Genomic DNA, 14,629 nt, shown 5'->3' on the forward strand with positions numbered 1-14,629 from the left:
TAATTATTGTATATTTTACATTATCAATGTTAATTAAAATAATGACATTATTTAGTTTACTTACTAATTAAAAACAGTTCCATCTCTATGATTTTTTTACAGCCAACTGAAACACTAATATTTATTTACTGCACCCTTTAAAAAAAAGCTAACAATGTCTACAATTTAAATAATAATAAATTTCCCGCTGAAATAAACTTAAAATGCATGTTGGGGCAATTTCTTTATTACAAAATATATTAAGTTTCAAACAGGAATGCGCAAAACCAGTAAATTGTAGAGCAATAAATTGAAGCACGGTCGATATAGGAAAATATTATCAACATTTGCTGCATTTTGAATAATTGTAGAGCACAAGAGAGAGACGTTAAACATAAGTCGCAGGAAAAGGGTTTGACAGCACCATGAGCTCCTCAACACGTTCTTCAGATGTTGCTGAAGCAACATCAGGTTATTCATTTTATTTACCCTTATTCTTCAAATGGAGTAAACAGCTTTTGGAGGATTTGTGGGCTCATAAGTAGGGTTTAATGCTTTTTCTGTTGTTTATCAAAAGTGCTTACTTACTCATTTTCCAGTGAGAGACAAAGCTAATGCGCTGGTGAAAGCCGGTCGTGAAGGAAATCTTGAACTTTTTCTAAGTAAGTGAGAACTTTCTGCAGATAGTATTTTTAAGCGGCTAGATGATTAAGTAGGAGAAACGTGTTTGGCTATATGGACTATGTTTGAAAAGACAAATTCAATTCTAAGAATTAAAAAATTTACACGTTTTCACAGGGAGTGCAGAACAATTGCGTAATGAAAAGGAAGGCCTATCTGAGATTATAGGTGCCGTCAAACATGCAAATGGATGTGGTGCACTGCATATTTCCGCAATAGATGGTTTCACTTTGAGTTGCAAATTTCTGCTGGAAGAGTTACACTTAAGTGTAGATCCCAAGGATGATGATGGTATGTGCATTAACCGGTCTCTATTTTTTTTTTACTTTACGAGCAGGGGTGGTTGGATAATAACTGCATAAACAATTTCTCGCAAGCTTTCTTGAGACTTTTTTGATATGTCTCTTCGTCAAGAATGATATCAGATGGGATGCCATTTAGAGGGAATCTGGAGTTTTCATTTTGACAGATGTTAAACATTCGTTTGTTAGCCCTCTTAAATAGTAAGACCGGAGCTGTACATTTTTATATTCACCCTAGAAATAGCTGAGAGTTATTTGTCTTTTAAATTGTATTCCTGAGCTCGCATCCACCTCAATCCAGAGGCCTAAGTTGACTCCAAATTTGCCATAATTTGTCCGTGTTTGCTCTGTTCTGCTATGGTCCGAACTAGACTTTTACGTTTGCTTATCATTATGGCAATTCCTCCATTTTAATGCTGGATCATGACCTTCTGGACCTGGTTTGTGTATTTTTTCCAACTTTTTGCTTTTTCCGTTTCCTACCATCATCTGGAAATTATGTCTTGGACATGGACTAACACTAAAAATAGAGTTTAAGGGCTTTAGACTTCATAGGCATTGATTAAGAAGCATTTAATGTTCACTAAAGGAAAATCTACTGCATAAACTAAGCTTTGTCATAAATATTATTAATGTGTTTTATTTTGCGACACAACATTTTGTTTGCCTCACTTCTTTTTTTGAATGCATTTTCAATTTTGCTATCTTGATTCGAAGCACATTATAATTACCACATAGAAGGTTTGAGCTTATTTCTTGAAGGAGAATCTTATGCCTCTTAGTTGGGCCTTCTAGTCCTTATTTATTTTGTCTGATATCAAATCACAGTGTTTGTTTTGTGAAAACTTTTGTCCACACTTTTCCCCACTTTCAACTTTTGGTACTTCTTTGTTCATAGGCTATCAAGAGCCTAAGATGTAAGAAAATGGAATTCTGCTAGTGTGAAATATAAATACTTTCAATTCGCATTGCCAAATACAAGATTGCTATTGACTTCTTCTGTGCTTTTCCTTTAGTCTGAATTTTTTGTTTTCCTAATCAGTGCTCCAAAAGAACAGTTTTTTCTCATTATCAAAACCCTATTTTTAAATTTAAAATACGCTAGAGGTATCCCAATGCCCAGCATGCCTTACCCTTGTCTTACTTGCTCCAAATAAAGGTTAAGAATGGGTGAGCTGAGGCAAGACTAATTCTTTGGAGATGTACCAAGCTGCCTGTTGATGTGAGTTTTGTTCCATTAAAACAGGTAGGATACAACACTCAATGTTTCAGGGTGAAGCACTAAATATTAAATCCTCTCTTGGATAAAGACACTTCTTATGCTAAGACTGCACTGAAAGATAAGAAGGTAACTTCAAGGTTCCTTTAAGTGACGAATATTCACTCAATGATAATAATGTGATTTTCTGGTATCATGAGGGGACTTATGTTGCTCACTAAGACTTGTCAACTCTATTTGATTGATATGGATTCACAATGTGCAATGAAACTATACTTTTGACTTCTAGCTTGCGAGATGCAAATGAACTTCTATCTAAGGCTGCAAGAAAGAGTGAATACCCTTGAACTCTACCTTGTAGTCTTGTCCATCTAATGGACCCTCCTGTAATGTCCCCTCTCAGGGTCCAGCATAATTGAGACTTATTTTTATAATTGTAATGTTCATAATAATATTTTAGTTATCAAATGATATTATTATTTGTATTAATGACCAAATGTTATAAATGTTACTCAAGTTACCTAGACACCATTTATGGACTCCCTTAAAGTTTACAAGTCCAAGTCCAAGCCCATTTCACAAAGATTTATAGGACGCTGACCCACACCCTCTATTGGGAAAATATCCACTAGATTGAATTTATACAAGCCCCTCCTTAATAACATTATATGTTTCTTCTAAGAAAATAAATAAAAATAGTAATATATATACAAAAATTAAATTCATTTCATATTAATTAGACATATAAAAATACTAATAATTTATTTACCATTTTAAAATTATTCATATTCATTACAAATTATAATATCAAAATATTTTCATTTATTATAACCCGACTTATATTTACTTATCTTGCATTTTTGTCTTATAATACATAAACATGAAAAATGAATATATCCTCACATACCTTTATGGAGGTTCTTATTTAAAAATTACCTTTTTTTCCCCACTTCCCATGTGTATTCTTTTAGATTGACTTTTAGCATTTTTGCCATGGGTCATGTTTGCTTTTAATTCTAAATTTACTTTTGTAAATATACTTTTCTTTGAATGATTTTCCTTTTCGAAAATGTCCACTCTATTGTATTATAAGGTAATACAATTTTTTTCCCACCTTTGATGACACCGTGAGATTTATTCCTTTGTAATGTGTTCAATAGAGAGTATTAAACCTTCTATTTTTTTTCCTTTTACGATCATTCTGTGTATAATACATGGTTGCCTTTCAGATATGATATTTTTCCTACTCCATGATTGTGTATGATTGGATTGTACATTTATTCATATCTTCCGTATTTCCTTAAGAGACTTGAACATACCATTATCTCTATTGACCTTTTCATGCCTATTCAGCTATGTTTGTTAATCGATTCAGTTTATTATAATAATAATATATTAAGGTATATGTAAGGTAGGACTTGTGGTTTATAGATTGATGCTTAATTATTAGTTTATGTTTATTTATTTAACCACTCAATATTTATTTATTTATTTAAGAAATGTAAATTATTAATTATTCAATAATCAATTATCCATTCTATTATTTAATCTATTATATGATTATTTCAAATAGAGATAATGATTATTATGAAATATTGAAATTCATGTTAGAGGGGATATTGCAGTCCTACGCTCTCAAAATTGCTTGTCCTCAAGTATTTATGATTATTATTTGATTCATTCTTGATGATTGAATGATATAAGATGATTAATAGATTTCATAATGTCAAGGTGTTTAGTTTCCTCAAATGGTTCCAAGCATAATTTGATTGATGACATTGTCATCAAAAGATGTAGTATTATTAATTTTCATGGTTTTAAGTTTTCTTTGTGGATCATTTTGGTTTAGCGTATTGGGCTTAATCTTTTTCCTTCTTCCATGACCTCTTAGAGGATGGAGATTTTATTGTCACAGGGTGCTAGATTGTAATGATCCCATCTTTTGGCCTTCACGTTCTCCAAAGTCTAAGTGGAGGATAAGAAGAAATTAAATTAATTTCTTATAAAGTCATTCAATTTAAAGGTGACTTTGTATTTAATTAATTTAATTATTAATTACAAGGGAGTAGCTTCTAGGGTATGTATTAATTATTGGAAGGACGGAAGCCTCTCGATTTAATTAATTATTTCCAGGGAGGAGTTTTTAGGGTATGCATTAATTATTGGAAGGAGGAAGCTTCTAGCCCTTGCAATTAATTAATGTTTTAGTTCCTTCCAGAAGGATGAAGAAAAGGATAAATAGGGCTGAAAGTCTCATTGTTGAGCATGGGATTATTGTATCGGATGATTGTGAATTGCATTTGATAAGAGTTTGGATGTGTGAATCACATATCTTTCTTGGCATTAGAGGACGTTCATCCTCTCTTGTAACATTCTAGACGTCATTCCCTTAGGGTTTGGCCTTTGGAATACATCTCTTTGTACTTGATTGCAGCATTTTTAGAATTATCAGAGCTTGCTTACAAAGTGTTTCACGAAGTTATAACCAGCAGGTGCCCATTACAGTGGTATCAGAGCTTGCTTGCAAAGTGTTTCACGAAGTTATAACCAATAGGTGCCCATTATAGTGGTATCAGAGCTATAAGTCCTGCCATCCTATGGAGGTCTTATAGATAGCCGGATAAAGGGAAAAGTGTTTGGAAAAATGTATATTAGTTCAAATCAAGATGTGATGTTTAGACAGTTATTGGGTACATTGGAGAAGGGGCAACGTATGCAACAGGAGGAGAATAGGATGCTATAGGAGCAGAATAGGTGAATGGATATGATGTTGCAGCTTATGGCTAGAAAGATGGGTATCAACATTAATGATTTGTATGTTGCTCCAGTGCAGAAGGTAGTTGATTCTTCAGATGGGATCGAGACACCACCGGGCTATGCTATTGGTGATAGTCAGGAGTCCACATATGAAGCTTTGTCAGAGGATGGCGATGCAACAATAATGGGATTAGGAGAATGCGAGGATACTGTCCTATCAGCAGCCACTTCTGTGTTCGTTGAACCATCCAACAAGGAGTTTAGCAGTATGCATGCAGTTGTAGATGTGTGCTTTGATGATAGTACACCTATTATTGCTAATGAGGTGAGTGATATAGTGACAGAGTCATATTATACTATTGATCAACAAAGTGTAGATGTTCACTTCTGCGATAGTACTATGTTCAACATGGATGCCACATTGTCTTATGACAATTTGATGTTTGAGGTTGATATTGATCACTCTCCTGAGTGGAGTTGGGCTTTGTTTTCACCATCTACAAATATTCAGTTTTGTGTTGCAGTAGTTGGGAAGAAGAGATTTCATAGATCTTATACGGAGTTACCTTTTGGTGACATTCTAACTTCTTCACCATCAGCACAAGTATTGGGTGCTAGGTTGCACAACATGTGGTTGGTCCTGATGATGCTGATTTGTAGTTGGTTTAATGTCCATATGGATATCACACATTACTTCAATTGGGATCCAGGTGGAGGTTGGAGTTCATTATGTTACTTAATTGCTTGAGGACAAGCAATTTCAAGGAGGGCGGATTTGTAATGATCCCATCTTTTGGCCTTCACGTTCTCCAAAGTCTAAGTGGAGGATAAGAAGAAATTAAATTAATTTCTTATAAAGTCATTCAATTTAAAGGTGACTTTGTATTTAATTAATTTAATTATTAATTACAAGGGAGTAGCTTCTAGGGTATGTATTAATTATTGGAAGGACGGAAGCCTCTCGATTTAATTAATTATTTCCAGGGAGGAGTTTTTAGGGTATGCATTAATTATTGGAAGGAGGAAGCTTCTAGCCCTTGCAATTAATTAATGTTTTAGTTCCTTCCAGAAGGATGAAGAAAAGGATAAATAGGGCTGAAAGTCTCATTGTTGAGCATGGGATTATTGTATCGGATGATTGTGAATTGCATTTGATAAGAGTTTGGATGTGTGAATCACATATCTTTCTTGGCATTAGAGGACGTTCATCCTCTCTTGTAACATTCTAGACGTCATTCCCTTAGGGTTTGGCCTTTGGAATACATCTCTTTGTACTTGATTGCAACATTTTTAGAATTATCAGAGCTTGCTTACAAAGTGTTTCACGAAGTTATAACCAATAGGTGCCCATTACATAGATACTCATCTATGAGTTGGCTTTCGCAAGTTATAGGGACTACATGTTCTTACCTATCTTGGACTCTTTCCTCAAGGATTTTGGAATCATGTACTTACCTATCTTGGACTCTTTCCTCAGGGCATTCGAAACCATGGCCTCACTAATCTTGGAATTTTTCCTCTAGGCATTGGAACCCATGTCCTTATAGACATCTTGGAATCTACCTAACTCATGAGGATTTACTCCGCCTCTCCCTTTTTGACAATAAATTACTTTATTCATGAGTTTATTATATTCATCATATATGTAATCATGCCTCTTAGATAAATATTCACATGTATTCAATAGTTTAATCTCTTATTGATTGAAATGCTTATAATTGCATGTACCCTACAGGGTGGCAAGATCATGTTCTGATATCATTGTAATGTCCTCTCTTAGGGTCCAACATAATTGAGACTTATTTTTATAATTGTAATGTTCATGGTAATATTTTAGATATCAAATGATATTATTATTTGTATTAATGACCGAATGTTATATGTTACTCAAGTTGCCTAGACATCATTATGAACTCCCTTAAAGTTTACAAGTCCAAGCCCATTTCACAAAGATTTATGGGACGCTGACCCGCACCGTCTATTGGGAAAATATCCACTAAATTGGATTGATACAAGCCCCTCCTTAATAACATTATATGTTTCTTATAAGAAAATAAATAATAATTGTAATACACACACAAAAATCAAATTCATTTCATATTAATTATACATATAAAAATACTAATAATTTATTTACAATTTTAAAATTATTTCATATTCATTATAAATTATAATATCAAAATATTTTCATTTATTATAATCCAACTAATATATACTTATCTTGCATTCTAGTCTTATAATACATAAACACGAAAAATGAATATATCCTCACATACCATTCTGGAGGTTCTTATTTAAAAATTACTTTTTTTTTTCCACTTCCCATGTGTATTCTTTTAGATTGCCTTTTAATATTTTTGCCATGGGTCATGTTTGCTTTTAATTCTAAATTTACTTTTGCAAATATACTTTTCTTTGAATGACTGTCCTTTTCAAAAATGTCGACTCTATTGTATTATAAGGTAATACAATTTTTTCCCACCTTTGATGACACCATGAGATCTATTCCCTTTTAATGTGTTCAATAGAGAGTATTAAACCTTTTAATTTTATTTTTTCTTGTACTGTCATTCTGTGTATAATACATGGTTGCCTTTCAGATATGATTTTTTTCCTATTCTGTGATTGTGTATGATCAGATTGTACATTCATTCATATCTTCCGTATTTCCTTAAGGGACTTGAACATACCATTATCTCCATTGGCCTTTTCATGCCTATTCAGCTATGTTTGTTAATTGATTCAGTTTATTATACTAATAATATATTAAGGTATATTTAAGGTAGGACTTGTGAGTTTATAGATTGATGCTTAATTATTAGTTTATTTCTATTTATTTAACCATTCAATAGTTATTTATTTATTTAAGAAATGTAAATTATTAATTATTTAATTATTGATTATTCATTCTATCATTTAATCTATTACATGATTATTTCAAAAAGAGATATTGATTATTATGAAATATTGAAATTCATATTAGAGGGGATATTGCACCTCCAACCAAACTGTGCTGCCATGTTCAGGACTAATCTGATTGTGCCCAAAATCATATGCCATTCATATATCAACAATTTGCAACAATGCCATACATATTTCAGCCAATAATATGATCATCAAACCATAGGTTGGCAATATAGATAGACTAAAAATTACAATACTCTTTCACTTGCAAAATCCTAACCTTCCTTTGATACCAATAATGCCAAATGGCAAACAAAGACAAGTACAATGTAAAATAGTAAAGTGCTGAAGCTATATTTTGTACTCAGCTGAAAACATACATTTCTCAGAAAATATGCTAAATGCCAAATGAGAAGTGAAGAACTTGATTATAGATGGCTGTAATAATTTTTACCAATGTTGAGTATGCCAACACCCAAGCCAAAGTAACCCCAAATCTAAAAATGTACTTCCTTGCAAACTTTCAAAAATGTCTAGGAGTTTTGAAAAAATTCCTTAAAAATAAATCATGGCATTTTGGAACTCCAAAATTCAACTATCTTTATCTCCTTGACGATAGAAATCTGATGCAAAAATGCCTAGAATGATATGCTGAGTAATGAGGAAGATATGAACAAAAATGTGGTTCCAAAGCCCTATCTTCAAATTCTGGAAATTGGATTAGACTTGTAGCAAAAACAAACAGAGTTGCCGAAAAATCCTCTGTCCTTCCTTGGGCGCGTATCCCCGTATCCAATTTGGAAACGTATCCAATACTGCTTGGATACACGTCAAATATTGTACCCATGTCTGCCTAATAAACTTGATTTTCCAACCGTACCAAATACTATAGGGTTTTTTTTTTTTAAAGATTTGATGTAGATCTTCCCTTTGATGTTGAAAAAAAATATTTTAAAGCAATTTAAAAAAAAATTAAAAATTAAAAATAACCTTCACTAGATGAGAAAGACAAATAAAATGTTTTTTCTATTTTAGCAACCTGTTTTTGGGTTATCTTCTAATGCAACTCTATCGTGTTTACAAGTTGTAAAGTGTTAAATTAACATATAAATATTTAAGTAGCATTTATGTGTCAATATTACTTTTTAAGTAATGCAAATCTCCTACAATAACTTAGAAAACTATGTTAAATATATGTATATGTATTATTTATTAATGTTGTGTCCAGCCGTATCCATATTGTGTGTCTAAATAAATGGCTGTATCCGTACCCATACCGTTTCCATATCTGTATCCGTATCCGTGCAACTTTGAAAACGAACCAGCAGCTATAAATCTTTCCTCCACCACAATTAAGCCTTCTAAAGATGTCTTGCAATCAATCCATGACTGAAAATGAAGTCCTCAGAAAATGCCCTCCTTCTATAATTTCGGGTCTGCTGAAAGAAGCCTCCTAAAATTTTGGATCTGCTAAAAATGGCTTCCTATAATTTTGGATTTGCTAAAAATGGCTTCCTATAATTTTGGACCTGCTAAAAACGGCATCCTATAATTTCGGCCCTGCTAAAGATGCCTCCTGAAATGCTAAAAATGGCCTTAGGCCCAATGATGCCCTAGCTGAACTGACTGTAGTATCACCTCCAAATGTGCAACCCTTCAAAGGATATTTCACCTCCTCAGTTATGTAAAATCCTTAGGAGACTCCGTTCCTAAAGAAGAAATGATAATCTGCAGACCAAGATGGCGCCACAAATGCTCAAAGAGAAAGGTAGTGTAAACTCAAGTTATGGGATGTCCAAATGAGAGGCCAAGCACTCTATTTATTCACTTCTCTAAGAAGCCACTAGAACTTCTAGAAGTATTGTTAGAAATGGAAAAAAAAAAATGTAAATAAGCAATACCAGGAAAGAATCTAAGAGAGTTAATGCATGAAAAGATATTACCATAAGATAGGAGAGAGAAAGCTTCAAGATCCAACACCATGAGACAAGATATTTGGAAAGGGGAAAGCAAAGAAAACCCCTTGTGACATTATGAATGAGGCATGAAAAGCCTAAGAAGAGAGAGAGAGAGATAGAGAGCAATCGCTCATACAATAATTGAGAAGAGGAAGAAACCTCATTAGAAATGAGAGAGGATGGTCATCTCTTAAATGGAGATGAGAGAGAGGAGTTAGAATGTAACTCCCATGTCTATGAATGCCACCATTCATAAGTGTGTGAGGCCAAGTGTGAGATTCCTCTTAAGTAGGAATAATCTAAATTACAAATTACAATATATATTTGTCCTCACATATTCCACTAGATGACAAAATAAGATGTAGTGGAAAAAGGACAAAAAAGAAATATATTAGAATATCCTGGCTTATATCCTAATATATTATAACAATAAAGAAAGGAGGTCTAACCTTGGTTTATAAACACACCAAGGAAAGATTACAACTTCTAACACCCCCCTTTAATCTTTACTTGGGGAAATTACATCAAAGGGTATTAAACCCATAATTTACAAAAATTTGCAACTTAATCTTCAATATGAAGTAATTTGATTGTCTTCAAGCCATATGGTACATTTGCAGATCCAAGAGAAGTACATGAGTCCTTTGAATGTGATCAAGTGGAAGCATAGACACATCTTCATATGTGAAAAATCGAGAAGGTTCTTTGATGGATCACCTGGAAAAAAAAAAAATAGAGAACAAGACAACTATCCACAAGTAGAATTACATTGAATGGTCAAGTTAGTAAAAAAATGAAGTTATAATAATTTAATCAATGAGGATAAATGAATGTGTTCACCAACATGCAATGGAGTTAACATGATATCTAAAAAATAAGACAAGCTCAAAATGATCATAATAGATGCAATAAATCTCTCATGAAAGGAACATACTAATGCACAAATGACCATAGACAAGGCCAACTAATGAAACCTGCATCAACATTGCGTCAATCACATGGATATAGACAGTCAACTTAATGAATCATCCCACTGCAAGTTAATGGGGGCGTCCCTCCACAAGATGCATGATTCATGATCTAAGCAATGAAGTATGCAGATCATTATCACATTAATATATGAAAATAAAGTAAAAGGAGAGACATGCTGATCAAATTAGTATTATCATGATTTTTGATAGGATATTAAAAGGAATGGATTATGAGGATTTAACAACATATTGCCTTCAAAAATTGGATCAAATCATCTAAATTTGGAGGGAAAACTCCAATAATAGCATCCTCTTCATTGAGGAACAAGATGGAACGACATGGAGGGAAACTCCATAAATATCAACCTTTCAAAGTGTAACTAATAGATCATGGGTCAAAACAACTTTCTCAAATAGTTTCTCCAATATTGGAGTGCTTCAAGATATGGTAGCCTCATCACCTAAAAAATGAGCAAGGTGTAGGAAGTCATACCATGAATAAATCACAACTAGGAGCATACACCAAGGAGACAAAGAGATTGGAATGGGAAATCCCCATAAAATATCATCCTCGCATTGAGGAACAAAGTGGAACAAATGGAGGGAAACTCCATTGATAAGTGCACATCAATTATAGGTTGGAGGGATACTCCACGGGCCATATAAGACAACTATGAGTCAATTTAAAACTGTCGGGTCCACCATAGTTAACCTTGATAAAATTGGCTCCTGATGCAACTTACATAAGAAAATATCAAATAAATCATGTAGATCAATGGTATAAAACCATAAAGTGCCAGCATGGGCATAGAATGATGCTATAAAAGCATAAAAGTGCAACTAAGTGCATATCAAAATATCATAATAAAGGCAAATGTGTAAGATAACTCATAATCCATTTAAGGTAAATGCAAGTATCCAAGGAAGATCAATGGAAAAAAAAAAAAAACAAAGGATGGATATCAAGTATAAACTCCTTTGAGGGTAACATGGGTACTTAATTCATTTTGTGAAGGTATAAATCAATTTTTGAATCATTATATTTATCTGGGTATATATGTGTGCACCCATATATACTCGAATAAATGTACCTAAAATAGCTCAGGTAAAGACAATAATCATCGATTCATACTTAATATTTTGGAATATAATCTCTATGAGAAGATTGTCTACATACGAGACATAAGGGATAACAAACCCTTGGATATCAATAACAAGAAGACCCAACATAGTATAAAGACATAAAGAGGATTAGTTTTAATAACTAATAAGAAGTTAAATCTAAAATTCCAATAGTTGAATGATCACAAGGTATAACATGGAACCAAGAACATTCTATGGACTAATCCTCTAAAAAGCCTATATGAATCATGTCTAATATCAAGACAATGTGGTTAATATTAAAACATAAAAAGCACATGTAATTGAAATCACATTATTAAAATTATAGAAAATATGATCATATCTATACAAGAAATGTTTAAAAAATCTTTAAAAGTTCTATTGAAAATATATTTAAATATTTAAAATAAAATAATAATTGAGTGATGCCTTGTCTGAAAAAAATTGAGAAACACAATTATCACTTTGAGTTGCTATAGTACGAGTTTGAACCTTTTTTTTTAAATACTAAAAGAAATGCATATCAAAATAAGAAGGGCATTCGAACATAGCCCAACTGTATCACTTACAAATCTTCCATTCTAATAGCTTGCGGATTCACCATTATATGCTAAACCCATGCATTACATTACCCTTCTCTTTAATTATAAAAAAAAAAAAAAATGCCAGATCTGGCCGAGACCCACTTCCTATCGGGCTATACAACAATTTTCAATGTAGAAGAATTTCATATCAACACCTAGAAACCGAGAGAGAAGTTTGACACATCAAGAATGTCGTATTCCATTCGTTGGATAATGATTACATTGTTTTGTCTTTCCTTATTCTTCCCCATCTGCTATCGGCTTCTACATCTACAAAAACCGAACCCACTTTCACCTATTGCTATCGAGTTTTGTACCCGATCTCCTCCTTCCAACATCAGTTGGATCTCTAATGCTGCCCTCGCTACTTCTATCCCTCTCAGGCTCCTATCCATATCTCATTCTTCCTTTTCCAACGTTTGGCTCTGTATTTTCTCTTCCCCCGCTGCCCATGCATATCGAGGCTTTTCAAAAACTGTCATGCTCCCCTTAATACAAGTGTAACGGGCCTTATTTGAACGGCCTTTCCGTGGCCTTCTCGCCTTTTTGATAGGAATAAGTCAGAAGGAATCAACTATAATGAATAAAAAACGTAAATGGAATACAATGATGCAAGAATAATTATGCAACTTTAAAAAATGCCAAATAAAGAGAAAGAGATAAATTTGGCAGAGAGTAGAAATAACCACTGAACATAGGGAATATTAATTATAGTGCATGCATTCAAATTTAAAGAAGGAGCTCTGCCTGCGTAGGTTCAGAACCTGTCATCTCTGAAGCTTCCACACACAGTTTTCCTCGCCTCCATCTCTAGCACCAAGGACCTCCAGATGGTGCATCTCACTCTCAGGATTCTCTCCTGTCCCGAGGAGACCCACCTGCCCCACATCTTCCAGATGCTCGACCTCAAGTACGACAAGAAGGTGCAGCCTTCCATCGAAAACGAGGTCCTCAAGGCCATGGTCGCTTAGTTCAATGCCGACCAGCTGCTCACTAAGTGGCCTCACGTCTCGGCCCTCGTCAGGGACAACCTCGTGTGTCGGGCTCGGGACTTCAACTTCATGCTTGATGACGTGGCCATCACTCACCTCTCCTATGGAGCCGAGTTCTCCAAGGTGGTGGAGTAGAAGCAGGTGGCACAACAGGAGGCCGAGCGCTCCAAGTTCGTGGTGGCCAAGGCCGAGTAGGAGCACAGGGCCGCCATAAAAAAAAACAACGATTATGGTTCCAAAACTCACGCAAAATTTTAGAACCCAACCAAAATTACTTTTGGGGCTAAAAACATGACATCTGCAATAAATCACACTAAACAAATGCACCCCGACAATAACTTGGACCTTCAAAGTAGATTTTATAGCAATATACCAAACCAATAAACCAAACTCTCCAAAACAAAAGTTCATTATTTGGAAATCAATATGATGAGCTGAATCTGTCTACCATCTTCAGTTTCCAACGTAGGTTTCCATCCAAAGGGTTTTCACTAGTTACAAAAAAGAAACAACCATTAATGTAATAGCTCAATAAAATCTTAATGAGTACACCTCTAAATGTAGACGCAAAACATTTCCAATAAAACCTTTAAATTTATATTATTTCTTTATCAACAATATATCAAAACCTGCACAAATTAGAGCAAACAGAAGTTAATCAGGTTTGGCGGTAAACCGGCCAAACCCAAAAAGAAAAAAAAATTCAATTTCTTCCAACTTAAGAAGATTAAAAAAAATTAGTGAAATCTCTCTCAAGAGTCTCCTTCGAATCATATCTTTATGCAAACACTCAAAAACAAAGATTAAACTGCTCTAATACCATGTTAGAAATGGAAAAAGAAATATGTAAATAAGCAATACCAGGAAAGAATCTAAGAGAGTTTATGCATGAAAAGATATTACCATAAGATAGGAGAGAGAAAGCTTCAAGATCCAACACCATGAGACAAGATATTTGGAAAGGGGAAAGCAAAGAAAACCCCTTGTGACATTATGAATGAGGCATGAAAAGCCTAAAGAGAGAGAGAGAGAGAGAGAGAGAGAGAGAGAGAGAGAGAGAGAGAGAGCAATCGCTCATACAATAATTGAGAAGAGGAAGAAACCTCATTAGAAATGAGAGAGGATGGTCATTTCTTAAATAGAGATGAGAGAGAGGAGTT

The 14,629-nt window shown here is 33.8% G+C and overlaps 1 protein-coding gene across 2 annotated transcripts in view; it reads left to right on the top strand.

Moving 5' to 3' along the window:
• The first annotated feature begins 226 nt into the window (after positions 1 to 226).
• Positions 227 to 14,629, top strand: part of LOC149576642 (E3 ubiquitin-protein ligase KEG-like) — a 291,838-nt gene continuing 277,435 nt past the window's right edge. Inside the window, exons 1-3 of one of the 2 annotated variants that reach the window (XM_089818713.1) lie at positions 227 to 450; positions 579 to 641; positions 778 to 951. In XM_089818713.1, the coding sequence (XP_089674839.1) occupies positions 405 to 450; positions 579 to 641; positions 778 to 951 (283 nt within the window). In that variant the 5' untranslated portion in view covers positions 227 to 404. The remainder of the gene's footprint in view (positions 451 to 578; positions 642 to 777; positions 952 to 14,629) is intronic. The other variant, XM_089818719.1, reaches the window with a different exon arrangement.

The sequence above is a fragment of the Cupressus sempervirens genome, chromosome 1 (assembly GCF_028749045.1).
Source record: "Cupressus sempervirens isolate cs-2001-9-10 chromosome 1, ASM2874904v1, whole genome shotgun sequence".
NCBI lineage: Eukaryota > Viridiplantae > Streptophyta > Pinopsida > Cupressales > Cupressaceae > Cupressus > Cupressus sempervirens.